We start from the raw sequence: 20,819 nt of genomic DNA, 5'->3' as shown, positions 1-20,819 counted from the left end.
AGGGAAAACTTGACTCCCTTTGGACTTCATTCCCTGGAGATTGAAGGGAAATTCGATAGAGACATACAAAATTTAGAGTGGTAGAGATCAGATAAATTCAAACAGGCTTTTTCCACAGAGATTGGGTGAGAATACAACTAGAAATCATGGGTTAAGAGTGAAAGATGAAATGTTTCAGAGGAACATTAGGGGATCTTCACTCAGAGTATGGTAGGAATGTGGAACGAGCTGCCAGAAGATGTGGTGGATGTGGGTTCGATTGCAACATTTAAGAGAAATTTGGATAGGTACAACGACGGGAGGGATATGGAGGGTATGGTCCGGTTTCAGGTCGGTGGAACTAGACAGATTAACAATACTCATTAGATGGGCCTAAGGACCCTTTTCTGTGCTGTAGTGTCTGTGACTCTGTCAGGGAAACTTCGTTCCCGGGAAAACTGACTCCAGAGATTGTCCGCCCACCCCCACATCCCACGCTTCTAGCCTGAACGAGACATCGACCGAACTTCTGCATTGATGTGGCGCCGGCTCATTGTCCTACACGTTTCACCTAGGACTCAAATTTCGCTGGCGAGAATTGCGGCAACCAGATCGTGCACCGCAAGATCCCACCGATTGCATCGAACTGGCGCCCAGAGGGTGTCTGGTGTTTAATCCAGCTCGCTCCCTGTTCTTCGCCCGCATTAGGGTGACCAGTGGTAGCCCCGACAGTCGCACAACACTTCCACCCACGGCCGGACTTGGAGCACGTCTCGGTTCTGATGGCATGGAACAGTTGTGGGCTAGCTGCTCACGGACACTCCTCCCGGTTTATTCTGTGACTGTGCCCGCCCAGAGGAATCGACAGGTTTCTCTGGACTTGCCAGGTTGCCTGGTGGGGGGTAAAATGGAGAATTGGTCAACGTTCTCTGGAAGATACTGGATCATTGACCCTTCCTCAGGACCCCGGCCAGTGAACAGCTCCACTCTCACGCTGCAAACTGGTTGGACAGTTCCTGCCGCTAGTTCAATCTCTGCAGAAGTTCGGAGCTCCGGGCCTGTACTCACTGCAGTTTAAAAGAATGAGGGGGAGGGGTCTCATTGAAAATACTGAAAGACCTAGACAGAGTGGATGTAGAAAGGATGTTTCCTATAGTGGGCGAGCCGAGGGGAACAAACTCAAATAGAGGGATGCCATTTAAAACAGAGATGCGGAGGAATTTCTTTAGTCCGAGCGTGGTGAATCTGTGGAATTTACTGCCACAGACGGCCGTGGAGGCCAAGTCATTGGGAATATTTAAAGCGAAGTTTGAAGGTTTCTTTATTAGTCAGGATGTTAAAGGTTACGGGGAGAAGGCAGGAGAACGGGAATGTGAGGAAAAATAAATCAGCCATGATGGAATAGCAGAGCAGACTCAACGGGCCAAAATGGCCTAAATCTCCTAATTTGGCATTTAAGGGAAACACAGACACTATCCACTGTGAACATTGATGAGGATTGAACGGTATTAACCAGCTGGTGAACGGGACTGATAAAACGTAATCACGGTAAATGGAAGGTGGTGCAACGGGCGGTCGGGTGGTCTGATGTGGGCAGCACATAAGACATAGGACTGCTCCACTATTTTGCCACGGCTGATTTATTATCCCTTTCACCCAGTCTCCTGCCTTCTCCCCGTAATTTTTGACGCCTTTACTCAAGCAACTTCTGCGTTAAATATACCCAGTGACTTGGCCTCCACAACCGTCTATGGCAATGAATTCCACAGATTCACTACCCTCCAGCTAAAAAGAATTCCTCCTTATCTTTGTCCTCAATATTCTGAGGCTGTGCCCTCTGGTCCTAGACTCCCCCACTATAGGAAACATCCTGGCCACATCCACTCTATCTGTGCCCTCTGGTCCTAGACTCCCCACTATAGGAAACATCCTCGGTACATCCACTCTATCTGTGCCCTCTGGTCCTAGACTCCCCACTATAGGAAACATCCTCGGTACATCCACTCTATCTGTGTCCTCTGGTCCTAGACTCCCCATTATAGGAAACATCCTCTTCACATCCACTCTGTCTGTGTCCTCTGGTCCTAGACTCCCCACTATTGGAAACATCCTCTCCACATCCACTCTATCTGTGTCCTCTGGTCCTAGACTCCCCATTATAGGAAACATCCTCTTCACATCCACTCTATCTGTGTCCTCTGGTCCTAGACTCCCCACTATTGGAAACATCCTCACCACATCCACCCTGCCTAGGCCTCTCAGTATTCGATAGGTTTCAATGGGACTTCACCCCGCCCCCCATTCTTCTGAATTCCAGCAATACAGACCGAGAGCCATCATACGGTAACCATTTCATCCCCAGAATCATTCTCATGAACCTCCTCTGGACCCTCTCCAATACCAGCACATCTTCTCTTAGGTAAGGTGTCCAAAACCACTCACAGTAGTCCAAGTGCAGCCTGACCTGTGCCTTATAAAGCCTCAGCATCACCTACTTGCTTTTATATTCTAGACCTTTTGAAATGAATGCCAACATTGCATTTGCCTTCCTCATCACAGACTCAACCTGCAAGTTAAACTTTAGTAATTCCTGCACCAGATACACCACAGAGAGCAGTGTCCTGAGAGGGTTGAAGAACAGAGTACTTTCAAAGATCCTGAAGGTAACAGCACAGGGAGGGAGAGTTGTAAAAAAGGCAGACAGGATATTGGCCTTCATCAGCAAGGATACAGAGTACATGGAGTAGAGTTTTATAAAACATTGGTTGGACCAGAACTGGAGTACTAACTGCAGTTCTGGTTATCACACTCCAGGAGGATGTGATGCACTGCACAGAGTCCTAGAACAGTACAGCACAACAATAAACCATTCGGTCCATCTATTATTCTGCATAGTCCATTCAATCCACAGTGGACCATAGTCCTCCCCATCCATGTACTTATTCAAACCTCTCTTGAATGTTGAAATTTAACCCACATCCACTACCTCCACTAGCAGCTCATCCCACATTCTCACTATCCTCTGAGTGAAGAAGTTGCCCTTCAATATTACACCTTTCACCCTTGACCCTTGACCTCTAGTTCTAAAGAGATTCACCAGGTGTTGTTGGGATGGAGGAGTTCTGTTACGAGGAGATACCGGAAAGGCTGGCTTTGTTCTTTCTGGAATGGAGACCTGATGAGGTGTATGAAATAATGAGTGACATAAACAGGGCTTTCAGTAGAAAACACTGAACTGTAGATGGTATAGATTTAAATATGAGGATCAAGAGATTTAGAGCAGCCTTCTTGAAAGTGGAGTGGGGGGGCACGGAATCTGAAATGGACTGCCTGAGGGTGTGGGGAACAAGAGATTCCCTCAATGTTTAAAAGAACTCGAATCTCCAGGGCATGGAAAGTTACGGACCAGGTACTGGTCAGTGAGATTGGTACAGATGGGTAGTTGGTAATTGGCATGCACATGATGGATTGAATGGTCTAGTTCGTGCTGTATGAATTTGTGATTCTAAATAACTGAAAATAACAGAACTGTAGACTTTGAAAACCTGAAATGGAAACATTCAGCAGGTTAGGCAACAACTTTGGGAAGAGAAACAGTAAATGAACTTAGAAAAATAGAGGGCTATGGGTAACCCTAGGTAATCTCCAAAGTAAGGACATGTTGGGCACAGCATTGTGAGCTGGAAGGGCCTGTATCTCTAAATAAATAAACTGATTGAAGCTGGAGAGCCTTCCCATCAGAGGAGAAACCAAATCAAGTCAATATAGAGGAATTTAAAGTGGGGAGTTATATGGAAGACAGGGTTTGAGGGTCGGCACAACATTGTGGGCCGAAGGGTCTGTAATGTGCTGTACTATTCACTGTGGAAGACACTAGCAGTGTGCCAGAGGTCCCTGAGTCTCAGGGAGCAGGAGTGAATGCCATTGCTACTACAAAGGAAAAAGTGCGAGGCAAACTCAAAGGTCTGAAGATGAATAAGTCACTTGGACCAGATGGATTACAACTCAGAGTCCTGAGAGAGGTTGCTAAAGAGATAATGGATACATTGGTCATGATTCTGGCATGGTCCCAGAGGACTGGAAGATTACAAATGTCAATCCACTCTTTAAGAAGGAAGGAAGGCAAAAGAAATTATAGGCCATTTATTCTAAGCTTAGTGGTTGGGAAAGTGTTGGAGTCTATTATTAAGGTTGAGGTTTTAGGGTACTTGCAGACTTATGATAAGATAAGTCAAAGTCAACATGGTTTCTGTGCAGAGAAATCTTGCCTGACAAATCTGTTAGAGTTCTTCGAGGAAGTAACAAGCAGGGTAGACAGAGGAGAGGCAGTGGATGTCATTTACTTGGATTTTCAGAAAGCATTTAATAAGGTGCCACACATGAGGCTGCTTAACAAGATAAAATCCTATAGCATTACAGGAAAGATACTGACATGGACAGAGAAATGACTGACAGGCAGGAGGCTGCAAGTGGGAATAAAGGGGGCCTTTTCTGGTTGGCTTCCAGTGACCATTGGTGTTCCTCAGGGGTCAGTATTGGGTCCGATACTTTCACATTGCTTGTCAATGATTTAGATAATAGAATTGATGGCTTTGTGGCAAAGTTTGTGGATGATACAAAGATTGGTGGAGGGGTAGGTAGTGGTGAGGAAGCAAGGTGATTCCAGCAGGACTTAGACACATTGGAAGAATTGGCAAAAAAGTGGCAGATGGAATGTATAATTCTGCATTTTGATAAAAGGAACAATAGTGCAGACTATTATCTAAATGGGAGAAGGTTCCAACATCAGAGATGCAAAGGGACTTTGGAGGCCTCGTGCAATACTCCCAGAAAGTTAATTTACAGGTTGAGTCTGGTAAAGAAGGCAAATGCAGTGTTGGCATTTATTTCGAGGGGAATAGAATATAAAATAAGGAGATAATACTAAACCTTTTTAAGACACTAGTTAGGCTGCACTTAGAGTATTGTCAACAGTTTTGGGCCCCAACATACTCTTTACCTAAATTGATGCATTCCTTTGAACAATACGGTCAATTATCAGGATACAAGATCAACATAGATAAAACCCAATTACTTTCATATAACTATAGCCCACCAAGAGAAATTGAAAGTAGATATCCCTGGGCATGGCAAACAAAGTCTTTCAAATATTTGGGCATCATTATGCCAAAAGATTTGGCAAAATTATCAGAATGTAATTATCAGCCTTTATATAAAAAATTAAGGAAGATATGGCAAGATGGAACCTGATTCTTTTTTTCAGCCTCAGTTCAAGGATTGAGTCTATTAAAATGAATATACTGCCCAGACTGTTATATCTCTTTCAGACCTTACCAATAGAGATTAATCAAAATCAATTCAATAAATGGAACAAGATGTTATCAAGGTATATTTGGCAGGCCTAGAGTTCATCTCAAAACTTTGCAATTAGCAAAGGAAAGGGGGGATGGGGCCTACCTTCTCTTAGAGATTGTTATTTTGCAGCACAGTTGAGAGCTGTGATATGTTGGTGCAACCCATCATATGACACTCAATGGAAGAACATTGAGGAACGGGTACTTCCCATCCCCATACAAGCAATTTTAGCTGATAACAACCTGCAAAGGTACATAAATACTATTGATAACCCATGGATGAAATTGACTCTTAAAATATGGAAAACTACTATAAAAGAATATAATCTAGAGGGAGATACTGCAATTCTTAAATGGAGTGCATATGACTCAGATTTTACACGAAATAAACTGGATGCTAGATTTAAGGACTGGACAGCTAAAGGAATAACAGTTCTTTGTAACATAATGAAAGAAGGAACACTGTTCAGTTTTGAAATGCTTAAAGAGAAACACTTATTAGAAAAACAAGATTCTTATCAGTATTTACAGATGCGACAATACGTTAATAGGATGCTTAAAAATGTAACCAAGGCAAGTACATGCTTGATAGAGCTATTTAGAAAAGCACATAATTCAGATAACAGTAGTAGAATAATTTCAAGCATGTATAAGGGGTTGTCAAATCTTAAAACACATTCGACTTCATACATTAAAACAAAATGGGAGAAGGAAGGAGGGATAATTATATCTGAGGAAGAATGGACAATAATATGGAGGTATCAATGGAAGTGTACCAGTTCACAGAAATGGAGGGAGTTTGGATGGAAAATCTTGATAAGATATTTTATTACACCCTCTCAGAAATCCCATTATGATAGTAACCTCCCTGTTTGCTGGAGAAATTGTGGAAATCAAAATGCAAATCATTATATTTTTTTGGGACTGCCCTCTTATCAAAGACTATTGGAGGGGGTTACACAATGCCCTACAAGACATCTTTAAATATGAAATACCCTTAGAGAGTAAGACCATATATTTTGGGTATATACCTCAAGAATGGTTGAAAAGAGATAAATATTTAATGAATATACTGTTGGTGGCTGGTAAAAAGACTTACTAGGAAGTGGTTATCACAGGAGAGCCCAACTTTAAATGCATGAATGGAAATTACAATGGACATTTACAAAATGGAGAAGATAACAGCATCTGTTAATCATAAGCTGGAACAATTTGATTCATACTGGGAAAAATGGTTTAACTACATAATGCCTCATAGGCCTGATTTTATTCTCACAAATCAATGAATATGTTGTAAAAAAAAGATCACTCCCTACTTGTACATAGATTTTTTCCTTGTTTTTTCTTTCCATTCTTTTCTGTAAGTGTATACCTCAGATAAATACTTTGAGATTTGTGACATATATGACTATATGATATATATGTACAATGTCTGAAATACATCTTATGGAAGTGTTTGTTTGATGATGAACTTCAATAAAAAAATTACAAAAAAAAGGATAGAGGGGCACCCTTTCAAAACAGAGATGCAGAGAAATTTCTTTAGCCAAACAGTGGTGAATTTGTGGCCATATGCAGCTGTGGAGGCCAGATCATTGGGTGTACTGTATTTAAGGCAGAGATTGATAGGTTCTTGATTGGACATTGCATCAAAAGATACGGGGAGAAGGCCTGGGACTGGAGTTGAGGAGATAGAAAAAAGGATCAGCCATGATCGAATGGCAATGCAGACTCGATGGGTCAGATGGGCCAATTCTGCTCCTGTGTTATGGTCTTATGTACTTGTGAGAATAAGTTTACTTTGTAAACTTCCTTCCATGCTCTGTTTCTGTAGCTCCTCATTTCAACTTCTGCAGTTTGCACCCTCCCCTGTCCCTCAGTGGTGGTACCTACCTCCTGCACCCTTCCCTGTCCCTCAGTGTTGGTACCTACCTCCTGCACCCTTCCCTGTCCCTCAGTGTTGGTAACTGCCTCCTCCTCACCTTCCCCATGAGGTTTGTGGTTCTCTTTATCTTGTTGGTTGTCTCTGCCATTTCCTCTAGTAGCTCCTGCCCTTGTATAACAAGCATTTTGTGACATCAGGTTTAGCACAGCCTGTCATGGTGCACTCAATCCAGCTGATTTGCCTCTGTTATGGTTAATGGCAGGATTCCTAGCAGTGTGTAGGAACAGAAATATCTTTGGGTCCATGTTCATCAATCCCTCATTTTCCCTCACAAGTTGATAGGTGGTTAAGAAGGCATATGATGTGTGGGCCTTCATCAGCCGAGGGATTCAGTTCAAGAGCCACAAGGTAATGTTGCAGTTCTATAAAACTCTGGTTAGACACACTTGGGGAGTATTGTATTCTGTTCTAGTCACCTTATCATAGGAAAGATGTGGAAGCTTTAGAGAGGATGCAGAGATTTACTAGGATGTGCTGTCTAGATTAGAGAGTATGTCTTATGAGGATAGATTGAGCCAGGTAGGACTTTTCTCTTTGGAGTGGAGGAGGGTGAGAGGTGATCTGATGAAGATGTACAGGATGATAAGAGAAATAGACTGAGTGGACAGCCAATGCTTTATTCCCAGAACACAAATGGCTAATACGAAGGGGCATTATTTTAAGGTGATTGGAGGAAAGTACAGGGAGAATGCCGGAAGTAGGTTTTATACAAAGAGTGGTGGGTATGTGAAATGCATTGCCACAGGTGGTGGTAGAAGCAGATATATTTGGGACATTTAAGAAACTCTTAGTCAGGCAGAAATATAGATTTAGATAGAAATATGGAGGGTTAAGTAGGAGGGAAGGGTTAGCTTGATCTTGGAGTATGTAAAAGGTCTGCACTGCATTGTGGGCTGAAGGGCCAGATTCTGTGCTGAGTGACTCATGTCCTTTGCAGGCAGCCATACCTTACCACTGCAGAGCATCAGGTAATCTAAGTACCCTGGTCAAAGCAGCACCCAGCTAGTGTGGCCCATCACTTTTCCAGAGACCTGGGTTTAGTATTGACCTACGGTGCTGTCTATGTGGAGTTTGCACGTTCTCCTTGGGTTTCCTCCCAGCTGAAATTTTTCTCAACTCCGCCATGGACAGTCTGAAGCCTGGCTACGAAAGGAGGGTTGTGCATGAAGCTGGCAGCTCCATCCCCTAAAAACCCAGAGCTACAGAAATGCCAGCAGACGCTCCAAACACCCCATTCCAGGGAGAGGAAGGCTACACCTGGGAAGTCTGGCCCAGGACAGAGGACTCTGGTGAGCTGATGTTGGTAGCCTATGCCCCGGTGGGGATGATGGGCTTAAGGAGAAGAAGAAATTTTACTCAATTCAAAGATATTTGTTTAAAAAATGTCTTTTAATTGAAATATTCATGGCACACAGAACAAAAGATATCTCACCACACTCAATGCCATCAATACAAAAATTAAATTAAATAGCCCGCTTTTTGTGTGAATCGGCCAGGGCCAGCAAGTGCTCCCAGCTGCAGACTAACATCTCAATGATGTGAGCTGCTTTGCCTTCCTTGTTTAACAGCAAAACTAATATCGAAGAACAAACACAGCTTCTTGTATAAACTTTGCTTGCTCGACACTAGCGAGCTTGCCAGATCTTTATGAAGGCAGATCGAATCAGCGCGGGGGGCATTGTATCAGCCCATCAATCACCAGCAAACGATTCACTCCTTCGTCATGCTGTGTTGGAGAGGGAGCATAAATCAGTCGGGCTGACGATTCACTCTCACGACTGCAGCCTCGGGAGAGAGTCCTCGTGCACAGATCCTCCACCGTGCCTCACTCGTTATACCTGGCCAGCTTCAGCCTGGGAACAATGTTCATGGATTGAAGCTCTTGGAACAGCAGCTTACAGGCGTATGGAATTCGCAGAGACGAGACGTGACAGGAAGATTTGCAATAATGACACCTAGAAGGACAAAGCACTCTTCAGTCACAGGATTGCGACCCCTCATCATCCCCGTCTACTCCTCCTTAGGACCATCCCCTGCCAAACAGACCAAACCTCCTCCATCTCTCTCCTGTCTCTCTCTTGCCTCCCCCCACCCCCCATGCTACCCAATATTGTTAACTCCACTCCTCTCTGCTGCTGGTCAGAAATGGTACAGCTCACTCAGCCCATCAGCTCCATATGGAGAAAGCCTTCTGTCCTCACGGCCCATCAATGAATTCTGTCTGACTCCAGCTCCACATCCTCACATTCCCAACCTTCTATGTGATGAACCCCTCTCACTAACAGAGGGGTCCAAGGGGCTGTAGAGTGCAAGTATTTAAGGCAAAGGCTGATAGATTCTTGATTGGTCAGGGCATGAAGAAATATGGGGAGAAGGCAGGAGATTGGGGCTGAGAGAAAAATTGGATCAGCCACGAAGAAATGGCAGAACAGACCCGATGGGCCAAAATGGCCTAATTCTGCTCCTATATCTGAAGGTCTTATGTGTTCATAGAAACATAGAAAACCTGCAGCACAATACAGGCCCTTCGGCCCACAATGCTATACCAAACATGTCCCTACCCTAGAAATGACTAGGCTTACCTATAGCCCTCTATTTTTCTAAGCTCAATGTACCTATCCAAAAGTCTCTTAAAAGACCCTATCGTATCCGCCTCCATCACCATTGCTGGCAGCCTATTCCATGCACTCACTACTCTGAGTAAAAAACTTACCCCTGACACCTCCTCTGTACCTACTCCCCAGCACCGTAAACCTGTGCCCTCTTGTGGCAACCATTTCAGCCCTGGGAAAAAGCCTCTGACTACCCACACGATCAATGCCTCTCATCATCTTATACACCTCTATCAGGTCACCTCTTATTCTCCTTCGCTCCAAGGAGAAAAGGCCGAGTTCACTCAACCTATTCTCATAAGGCATGCTCCCTAATCCAGGCACCATCCTTGTAAATCTCCTCTGCACCCTTTCTATGGCTTCCACATCCTTCCTGTAGTGAGGCGACCAGAACTGAGCACAATACTCCAAGTGGGGTCTGACTAGCATCCTATATAGCAGCAACATTACCTCTCGGCTCCCAATTTCAATCCCACAATTGATGAAGGCCAATTCACTGTATGCCTTCTTAACCGCAGAGTCAACCTGCGCAGCTGCTTTGAGCTTCCTATGGACTCGGACCCCAAGATCCCTCTAATCCTCCACACTGCAAAGAATCTTGTCATTAATACTATATTCTGCCATCACATTTGACCTACCAAAATGAACCACCTCACACTTATCTGGGTTGAACTCCATCTGCCACTTCTCAGCCCAGTTTTGCATCCTATCAATATCCCGCTGTAACCTCTGACAGCCCTCCATACCCCATGAGCCCTCGTCTAAAATAACTTTTCTCACTCACAGACTGTTTTCAATTGTCCAAAACCTCAAACTCCTAACCCCTGTTTTATCAAATCTGCTAACATATAGTACTCTGCAAAAATCTTAGGCACCCTAGATTTTTAATATACATTTTGTTTTCAGATGTTTATTTTTTAGCTTCAGGATTAGTGTGTCTGTAGAAAAGAGCAAACTTCTGATTTCCATTTTCCAAAAAGATAAATGTTAGAGAAATTTTTCTATTTCATTAAAGAAAGTAATATTATGTAACAGACCTCTTTTCAAATAAGGACTTGATTACTTCGTTAGTACAAGATTAAGCAAAAATAACAAACAGGTGCAAATGATCAATGACATAATGAGTTGAATGAACTAAACTGATTAACTGAAACAGAAATGGGTGGAGAAGGGATCAAACTGGGTATAGGACAACCAAACTAAAAGGTGAGGGTGTGGCAGAGATGAAACAGTTTAATCCCAAATGATCAATTCTTACACCATGGCAAGAGTGAGCAGAGCAACAAGACACAAGGTGGTCATCCTTTGATAAAGATGAAATTTCAGGGCAGACAAGAATTTCAGGATGTGCTGTCCAAGTTCTTCTGAAGAAGCACAGACAAACAGGCCAAGAAATGCAGTGGTTGGTCATGGAGTGCAGCACATGAGAGATACATCAAACTAATATTCCTTCTGACTCTGAAGTCCAGCACTGCTGTCTGCTCTGTACTCACAGAAACAACTGGAACCCAAGTACACCCCTCTACACTACAGGCATCTTGTTAGAGTGATCCTCATGGAAGAGTTGCTGCCAAAAAGCCATTCCTCCAAGGTGGAAACAAAGCCAAGAGACTCACCTATGCACAAAAACACAAGGACGGAGGTGTTGAACAATGGTAGCACTCTAGACTGATGAGTCAACATTTGAAACTTTTGGCTCAAACAGGAGGCAGTTTTTTTGTAGAAGAGCTGGAGAGTGCTACATGGACGAATGTCTGCAGCCAACAGTGAAGCACTGCAAGGTTCCCTGCAGGTTTAGGGCTGCATTTCTGCAAATGGAGTTGGTGATTTGATCAGAGTTAATGGAATCCTCAATGCTGAGAAATACAAGCAGATTCTCATCCATCACACAATACCATCAGGGAGGTGTCTGATCAGTTCCAACTTCACTCTGCAGCAGGGCAATGACCCCAAACACATGGCCAAGGGCATACAGAACTATCTTCAATGAAAAAACAAACAAGGAGTTCTGGAACAGAATTGTATGGCCCCCCACAGAGCCCTGATCTCAAGGCGGTCTGGAGAGACAGAAGGAAGTGAGACAGCCAAATACGCAGAAGAACAGTGGGAAGTTCTCCAAGATGCTTGGAACAACTAACCAGGCGATTTTCCTATCAAACTGCATGGCAATCTACCCAAGAGAATTGATGCAGTTTTACAGGCAAAGGGCAATCGCACCAACTATTGATTTGATTTAGTTTTCTTTTACCGTTTATGGGTGCTTATAGTTCTTTTTGATATTTAGAAACTTTTCATTTAATTATTTTTGAAAGCATCTTGGCTTTACAGAATTCTTTTGACTTTTGCAGAGTACTGTACATCTTATACTTACACTAATCAGATCCAATTCATTACACAACACCCAATCCAGAATAACTGATCCCCTACGAAATCTGCAGATGCTGGAAATCCGAGTGTCACATGCTGTAAGGTTTCACTGACAATGTAGTGGTTTCTCATAGCAGCAACATTTGGGTTCTGACTAGAGATAATGGGGTTAGGAATGCTGTTGTTCTTCTTTGTGAGCTGGAAGAGAGATTTTCACTGTCCTTTGCCGGGGAGAGATGAAGAGAGAAGACGTGAGTGGAGAGAGTTGGTAGACCACTGGATGGAGTGGACTTGGAGTGAGGGTCTAAAGGTCAGCGATGATTGGAGGAGGTTGATGGTGGACGAACAGTCTGTTTCATGAGAATGGGCCCTTTTTCTTCTTTTGTTTCTTTACTAACTATATAGTCGAATTAAGTATTATAAAGCTCAATCTTGTGTACTGTTTGTTATTTTGTACTGATTTGTAACAGGGGACACATCACGCAGCATCCACCCAAACAAGATTTCTTAAGTTTGGCTGGGCCGGGGGCTATCACCCCCTATACTTAGCCACTAGCTGAAGTGAAAATTACATGAGCAACACACACAAAATGCTGGAGGAGGCCAGGTAGCACCTATGGAAAAAAGTACAGTTGCCATCTTGGGCCAAAACCTGCCCTACCAAAGGGCTTTGGCCTGAAATGGTGACTGTACTTTTTTTCCATAGATGCTGCCCGGCCTGCTGAGTTCCTCCAGCATTTTGCGTGTGTTAGCTGATCCTCTAGTGGGCTCAACCACAACTTCTCTAAAAAGCCATCTTATAGGCATTCTACAAATTCTCTCTCTTGGGATCCAGCACCAACCTGATTTTCCCAATCTATTGCATATTGGAATCCTCCATGACTACAGTAACATTGCCCTGCTGACAAGTCTTTTCGATCTCCCATTGTAATTTGTAGACCACATCCTGGCTACTGTCCTGAGGTCTGCTATAACTCCCATCATGTCTTCTTACCCTTGCAGTTTCTTAACTCTACCCACAAGGATTCTACATCTTCTGATCCCATATCATCTCTGTCTAAGGATTTGATTTCATTTTTACCAACAGAGCTGCAACTTCTCTGCCTACCTGCCTGTCCTTTTGATACAATGTGTATCCTTGAATGTTAAGCTCTCAACTATAGTCTTATTTCTGCCACGACTCTGTGATACTCACAACATTATACATACCAATCTCTAACTGCTACACGTTCACCTACTTTATTTTGTATACTGCGTGCATTCAAATGTAACACCTTCAGTCCTATATCCAACACCCTTTACAATTTTGTCACCCTGCTTACACAGCAATTCATCCCACTGACTGCAACTTTGCCCTATCACCTGCCTGTCCTTCCTCACAGTCTCATTAGACACTGTCACTGCTTGTATACCAACTGTACAACTGCTCTATTACTCTGGTCTATACCCCCCTGCCAAATTTCTTTAAGCCCTCCCCAACAGCTCTAGCAAACCTGCCTGCAAGGATGTTGGCCTCCTTGGGTTCAGGCAGCAATCCAGAGATTGCAACCCTGGAGGTCCTGTTTTTCAGCTTTCTACAGAGCTCCCTAAAATCTCTCTTCAGGATCTCCTTGTTTTTCCTACCTATGTGTAAAGAAGATTGAAATTATTACTTCGGATCTGATGCAGCACTAAAAATCACAATAAACTTAAAGAACACAATAACAAAATAAATACAAATACACAATATAGCTTATATACATTGATTGATTGTATGTCCATAAAGTGTGTGTACATAAGCAGACTCTGTCAGGAAATGATAAAGTAGTGATGGTTGGGAGTGTGGAGGGGTGGGTTATTGGATCTTGGGGAAAGTAACTGTTTTTGAGTCTAGTAGTCCTGGCATGGATGTAATGTAGCCTCCTTCTTGCTGGGAGTGGGACAAACAGTCCATGAGCAGGTTGAAGACCTTAATCTTCAAAATAAAGCCAAGGAGTCTGCTACATCTGCAAGGGAGAAGGTACTGGTCCTAAATTCGTGTTCAACCTTTGACAGAGGTGGGGGAGTTGCCAACTGAGACACAACTGAGCATCAGACATACTCTCAGCACTACATCAATGGCAGAGAATAGAAGCCCATATACTCACCAACCCGAATACCCCAGCAGTCCACATAGTCCACAGACGTCCACTTCAAATGCGTCACTGGAGATCATTAACCTTTCCAGCAGCATCATGCTGGCACCATAGCCGATCAGACAATCCCGCTCCATCTCACCTAGACGCAAACCTCCATCACGAGAGCGTCCTTCTGTCGGCTGCCTGCCGGGAAGGTTCACACATTGTCAGGCTCAGCTCTAAACGTGGATTCAACTTGCACAGTATTGAATTATGAAAATTGTAACCCATTTATCAGCTCCAGCATCACCCTGTATGATCCCAGCAACAGAGGAAAATGATTAAACCTGGCTTGATTAGTGTGCATTGACCAATCCCATGCCTCCCACTCTTATCGAGTAACTGAAACATGTACAAGTGAGAAGCACAGACACACTGGGCTGCAGTATTCCACAGCCACAAGAGATTTTGCAGATGCTGGAAATCCAGAGCAACACACACAAAAAGCCGGAGGAACTCAGCAGGTCAGGCAGCATCTATGGAAATGAATAAACAGTCAACGTTTCAGGCCGAGACCCTTCTTCAGGACTGAGAAGGAACAGGAAGGTGGGAGAAAGGAGGTAAGCAAGAAGGTATTAAGTGAAGCCAGGTGGGTGGGGAGAGGAGGTTGGGAGGGAGTGCCATGATGAGGCCACTCTCAAGTTGGAGGAGCAACACCTGATAGCATGAATATTGATTTCTCCAACTTCTGGCAATTTCTTCCTCTCCCCCCCTTCTTCATTTCCTCACTCTAGACCCCCTCTTACAGCTTCTCCTCACCTGCCTATCACCTCCCTCTTGGTGCCTCTCCTCCTTCCCTTTCTCCCGTGGTTCAAGGACATTGGTGTTTCCATACCAGGCTAGGACACAGCCAGTCAACATACTCTCCATCTCACATACATAGAAGTGTGTCAAAATTTTAGATGTCAGGCCGAACCTTCGCAAAGTTAATAAGGAAGTAGAGGCACTGTTGTGCTTTCTTCGTAACTGCACTTACGTTCTGGGCCCAGGGCAAGCCTTTGAAAATGATAACACTGAGGAACTTAAAGCTACTGACCCTCTCCACCTCTGATCCCCCAATGAGGACCGGCTCACGGGCCCCTGATTTCATTCTCCTGAAGTCAATAATCAGCTCCTTGGTCTTACTGATGTTGAGTAAGAGGTTGTTGTGGCATCACTCAGCCAGATTTTCAGTCTCCTTCCTATATGTGATTTGTCATCACCTTTGATTTCGCCCATGACAGTGGTGTCACTGGCAAACTTGAAAAAGGCATTGGAGCTGTGCTTAGCCACACAGTCATAAGTATAAAGTGAGTAGAGCAGGGGCTAAGCACACAGTCCTGTGATGCATCTGTGCTGATGGAGATTGTGAAGGAAATCAAGATAGGCAAGATGGTGCCTTGTAACAATGCTCCTTTGCTCGACATCTCCTGGATAAATCATGGAACTATATATTTCACTTCATTTATGTCTTTTACATTTATTTTCCATCTTGGATGTGATTCTGGAACTGCTGGAGCCTATGATTTGCTGCTTGGAAATTGTTTGGATAGCGTGCAGGAACTTCATGGTGGGTTGCTGATTAAAGTGAAGAAGGAGATTGAAACATGGAGCTGAACGTAGAAGCTTGGAGATAGTTTCGGTGTTTCAGTGATCTGCAGACTCCAAGTAGATTCCCAGAGTCAGAGACAGCGAGCATAAACACTGAGAGATGGGGTGCAAGCAGTTGCTTGACTCCATTTTGCTGATTAAAAGGAGGAGGACTGAAGCATGGAGCGTGGTGAGTGCCAGCTGCCCATCATTTTGATGGCTCTGCTATTGAGAGGGAAGGGTCAGTTGCTGGGCCCGGTAAATGTTGCCCAGCCTTTCTGCGTTTTGGACATGGACTTGCATGATAGACTTTGTTCAGTCATATAGGTTTTTTATATATTATATGCTTTTCGGCCACTCTTTCTTCTTTTTTTGTGTGGGAGGGGGATTTGGGGATTGATGTGCCTGTTCCATTTTGTGCAGGAGGAGGGATTTGATGGTTAAGGTGCCTGTTCCGTTTCTGTTTGGTCTTTTGTCTGGGACGTGGTTTGGGGGTTAATGTACCTGTTCCGTTTTTGTTTTATTTGTGCGGTGGGGGGGATTTTTTGGGGGTTGATGATCCTGCTGCCTTTCTTTTCTTCCTTGGTTTCATAGCTACCCACAGAAGACGAATTTCAAGTTGTATACTTTGATAATAAATTAACCTTTGAACCTTTTGAGATGTTGTTGCCGATCCAAAATGTCTGGAGGTCTGCAAGTGAGGAATTAGAGGATCCAACTGCACAAGGAAGTATTGAGGCCAAGGTCTTGAGGTCATTGATTAGTTTTGAGGGGATGATAGTATTAAATGCTGAGCTATAATCGATAAAGAGCATCCTGATGTATGCATCTTTGCTGTTCAGATATTCCAGAATTTAGTGAAGAGCCAATGAAATGGATTTGCCATAGACCATTTACACTGGTAGGCAAATTGGAATAGATCCAAGTTGCTTCTCAGGCAGCAGTTGATATATTTCATCACCAATCTCTCATAACACTTCATCACTGTGGATGTAAGTGCTACTGGACAATAGTCATTGAGACTGGTTACCATGTTCTTCTTAGACATTGGTATAATTGAAGCCTGCTTGAAGCAGGTGGGTACGTCAGACTGCTGAAGTGAGTGGATAAAGAACCAGCTGATGAGCAGAGGTCTTTAGTACCCCATCTGGGCCAGAAGGATGTTCTCATATTGGCCTCAGAGACATGGATAAACCAGAAGGCTATTGGAACAATATTCTGTGGATGGATGAGTCCAAAATGGAACTTGGCTTAAATGAGAAGCATTATGTTTGGCAAAAAGCAAACATTGCATTCCAGCAGAAGAACCTTATCCCATCTGTGAAACATGGTAGTTAGTGGCAGTGTCATGGCTTGGGCCTGTTTTGCTGGCTCGGGGCCAGGACGGCTTGTTATCATTGGTGCAAGTATGAATTCTGAATTATACCAGTAAATTCTATAGGAAAATGTTGGGGTATCTATCCGTGAACTGAAACTCAAGAGAAAGTGGGTCATGCAGCAAGACAACACAGCAAAGATAAGAACAAGTGCTTCACCTGCCCCTATATACACCCCCCCACCTCACAACTATTCAGGGCTCCAAACAGTCCTTCCAGGTGAAGCAACACTCAGCTGTGAGTCTGTTGGGGTCATATACTGTGTCTGGTGCTCCCGGTGTGACACGTTGCTGAGCACCTACATTCCGTCCGCCAGAAAAAGCGTGATTTCCCAGTGGCTGCATATTTTAATTTTCCCTTGCATTCAGGTGCAATATGTCACTTTTGTGCAGATCGTACCTCCCCCAGAAGAGATCCTAATGATCTAAGAACCTGAAGCCCTGACCCCTGCACCAGCTTCTTAGTCACACATTTATCTGCCAAATCACCCTGTTTCTAGCCTCATTGGCACATGGCCTAAGTAGCAATCCAGAAATTACTACCCTAGAGGTCCTGCTTTTCAGATTTCTGCCTAACTCTCTAAATTCTCTCTTCAGGACCTCTGCTTTTCCTTCCTATGTCATTGGTACCAACATATACCAAGACATCTGGCTGCTCTCCTTCCCCCTCCAAAATGTTATGTACGTGATCCAAGATGTCCCTGACCCTGGCACCTGGGAGGCAACACACCATCCGGGTGCCCTGTTCATGGCCACAGAACCTCCTGACTGTTCCTATGACTATTAAGTCCCCTATCACTACCACCCCCCTCTTCTCCCCCTTTCCCTCTGCACCAGCTTTTCAGCACCCACCCATCTGTTCTCAGAATCTTGTGTCTCATTAAGATCACCTTTCATTCCTCAACACTTAAGAGAGGCTGGGCAGGTTGGAACTTTATTTCCTGGAGTGCATGAGACCGAGTGGCGACCTTATAGAGGTGTATAAAACCACGAGTGGCACAGGAAAGGTGAATGCACAGTCTTTTCCTTAGGGATGTGGGATCAAGAACCAGAGGGCACAGGTTTAAAGCAAGAGGAAGAGTTACAGTTGGAACCTGAGGGGCAACTTTTTCAGCCAAAGGGAGGTTGATATATGGTACGAGCTGCCTCACTTGGATTACTTATTCATTTATTATAGATCGTAGTAATCTTTAATATATTGCAATGTACCACTGCTGTAAAACAATGAATTTCACAACAACGTCAGTGATAATTACAGCTATATAGGATCCTGGTCAGACCCCACTTGGAGTACTGTGCTCAGTTCTGGTTACCTCACTACAGTCAGACAGACAGTCAGACAGACATACTTTATTGATCCCGAGGGAAATTGGGTTTCGTTACAGCCGCACCAACCAAGAACAGTGTAGAAATATAGCAATATAAAACCATAAGTAATTAAATAATAATAAGTTAATCGTGCCAAGTGGAAATAAGTCCAGGACCAGCCTATTGGCACAGGATGTCTGACACTCCGAGGGAGGAGTTGTAAAGTTTGATGACCACAGGCAGGAATGACTTCCTATGACGCTCAGTGTTGCATCTCGGTGGGATGAGTCTCTGGCTGAATGTAATCCTGTGCCTAACCAGTACATTATGGTTACAGGAAGGATGTGGAAGCCATAGAAAGGGTGCAGAGGAGATTTACAAGGATGTTGCCTGGATTGGGGAGCATGCCTTATGAGAATAGGTTGAGTGAACTCAGCCTTTTCTCCTTGGAGCAACGGCAGAGGATGAGATGTGACCTGATAGAGGTGTATAAGGTGATGAAAGACACTGATCTTGTGGATAGTCAGAGGCTTTTTCCCAGGAGTGAAATTGATAACACAAGAGGACACAGGTTTAAGGTGCTGGGGAGTAGGTACAGAGGAGATGTCAGGGGTAAGTTTTTTACTCAGAGAGTGGTGAGTGCATGGAATGGGCTGCTGGGAGCAGTGGTGGAGGCAGATATGATAGGGTCTTTCAAGAGACTCCTGGATAGGTACATGGAACTTAGAAAAATAGAGGGCTATGGGTAACCCTAGGTAATTTCTAAAGTAAGTACATGTTTGACACAGCATTGTAGGCTGAAGGGCCTGTATGGTGTTGTAGGTTTTCTATGTTTCTTTCATAAACCTGAGGAAATGGCTATGGTTATTGTTACATTAAGAATATTTAAAAGACACTTGGGCAGGAACATAGAACATAGACTAGTACAGTACAGCAGTAAGTGCTTCAGCCCACAATGTTATACTATTCCAATCAAATTAGTAAGCAAGTGGCCAACTAAACCAATCCCTCTGCCTTACACAATGTCCTTATCCTTCCATTTTCTGCACATTCATCTGCCCATCTAAACATTTCTGCAACACACACAAAATGCTGGAGGAACTCAGCTGACCAGGCAGCATCTATGGAGATGGGTACAGTCAATGCTTTGGGCTGAGGCTCTTTGGCGGGACTGGAGTAAAAGATGAGGAGTCAGAGTAAGAAAGTGGGGTGAGGATTAGAAGAAGCACAAGGTGATGGGTGAAACAAGGAGTTGGGTGAGGGGTGAAGTAAAGAGTAGGGAAGTTGACTGGTGAAAGGGATACAGGGCTGGAGAAAGAGGAATCTGATAGGACAGGGCAGAAGGCTGGGGGGGGGGGGGGAAGGAGCACCTAAGGGAGGTGATGGGAACAGATACCTGAACAGGAAAGGTAGAGGGATATGGGGACAGATAACTGTACAGGTACATGCACAGGAAAGGTAGGGTGATAAACAGATAAATCACACTGGCTTAGATGGAATCTTGGTTTGCATGGACCAGATGGGCCAAAGGGCCTGTTCCTGTGCTCCGTGACTGCTCGACCTTACCCTTTTCCCCAGGAATCAGTGCTGGGAGCCTGCAATAGCCTTCATGTAACTCCACCCCTCCTTCAATACAGAGACCGAATGGTCACACAGAATCCCATATCTGGTCTCACGGGATCAAACCTTTCCTACTTTCATACTCTATACATTGTCTCATAAAATCTAATATTCCATGACCCTTTCAAGCTCAGCACTGGATTGGGATTGCAACATTCTGTGCTTCCATATACCAATGGCAGATAAATGTGGGACAGATCAGTCAAGGTATATCTCACTAATGTTTGAACAGGCTGGAGGAACTCAGCAGCTCAGGCAGCATCAATGGACGGAAAGAGGCAGTTGACATTTTGGTCCGATATCCTTCACCGGGATTCAGTACAGCCCATTTCACATCACATTGTAGTTTGTTAGTTCTGGTTAAATTCTGAGATTACAGAGGTAACAAAATGAAGCTGTGTGAAAGATTTGACATCCAGTGAAGGGCTGTACAGCCCACCTCACACTAACACAGACAATCCACTATCAACATAAGTCCGAGTCCTGCGCTTCCACAATTCTCACCTTACACAATCAAATAATCCAACCAGCATC

The 20,819-nt window shown here is 44.1% G+C and overlaps 1 protein-coding gene across 4 annotated transcripts in view; it reads right to left on the bottom strand.

Annotated features, from left to right (window-relative positions):
• Positions 1-8,665: 8,665 nt before the first annotated feature.
• The window catches only part of polr3b (polymerase (RNA) III (DNA directed) polypeptide B), a 152,465-nt gene continuing 140,311 nt past the window's right edge, over positions 8,666-20,819 (bottom strand). For all 4 annotated transcript variants that reach the window (XM_059978574.1, XM_059978575.1, XM_059978577.1 and 1 more), the window contains 2 exons: positions 14,384-14,557; positions 8,666-9,233 (listed from right to left, as the gene is read on the bottom strand). In XM_059978574.1, coding sequence (XP_059834557.1) covers positions 9,104-9,233; positions 14,384-14,557 — 304 coding nt within the window. In that variant the 3' untranslated portion in view covers positions 8,666-9,103. The remainder of the gene's footprint in view (positions 9,234-14,383; positions 14,558-20,819) is intronic.

The sequence above is a fragment of the Hypanus sabinus genome, chromosome 8 (assembly GCF_030144855.1).
Source record: "Hypanus sabinus isolate sHypSab1 chromosome 8, sHypSab1.hap1, whole genome shotgun sequence".
In the NCBI taxonomy this organism is placed as follows: domain Eukaryota; kingdom Metazoa; phylum Chordata; class Chondrichthyes; order Myliobatiformes; family Dasyatidae; genus Hypanus; species Hypanus sabinus.
This window is presented reverse-complemented; position numbering and strand designations above follow the sequence as displayed.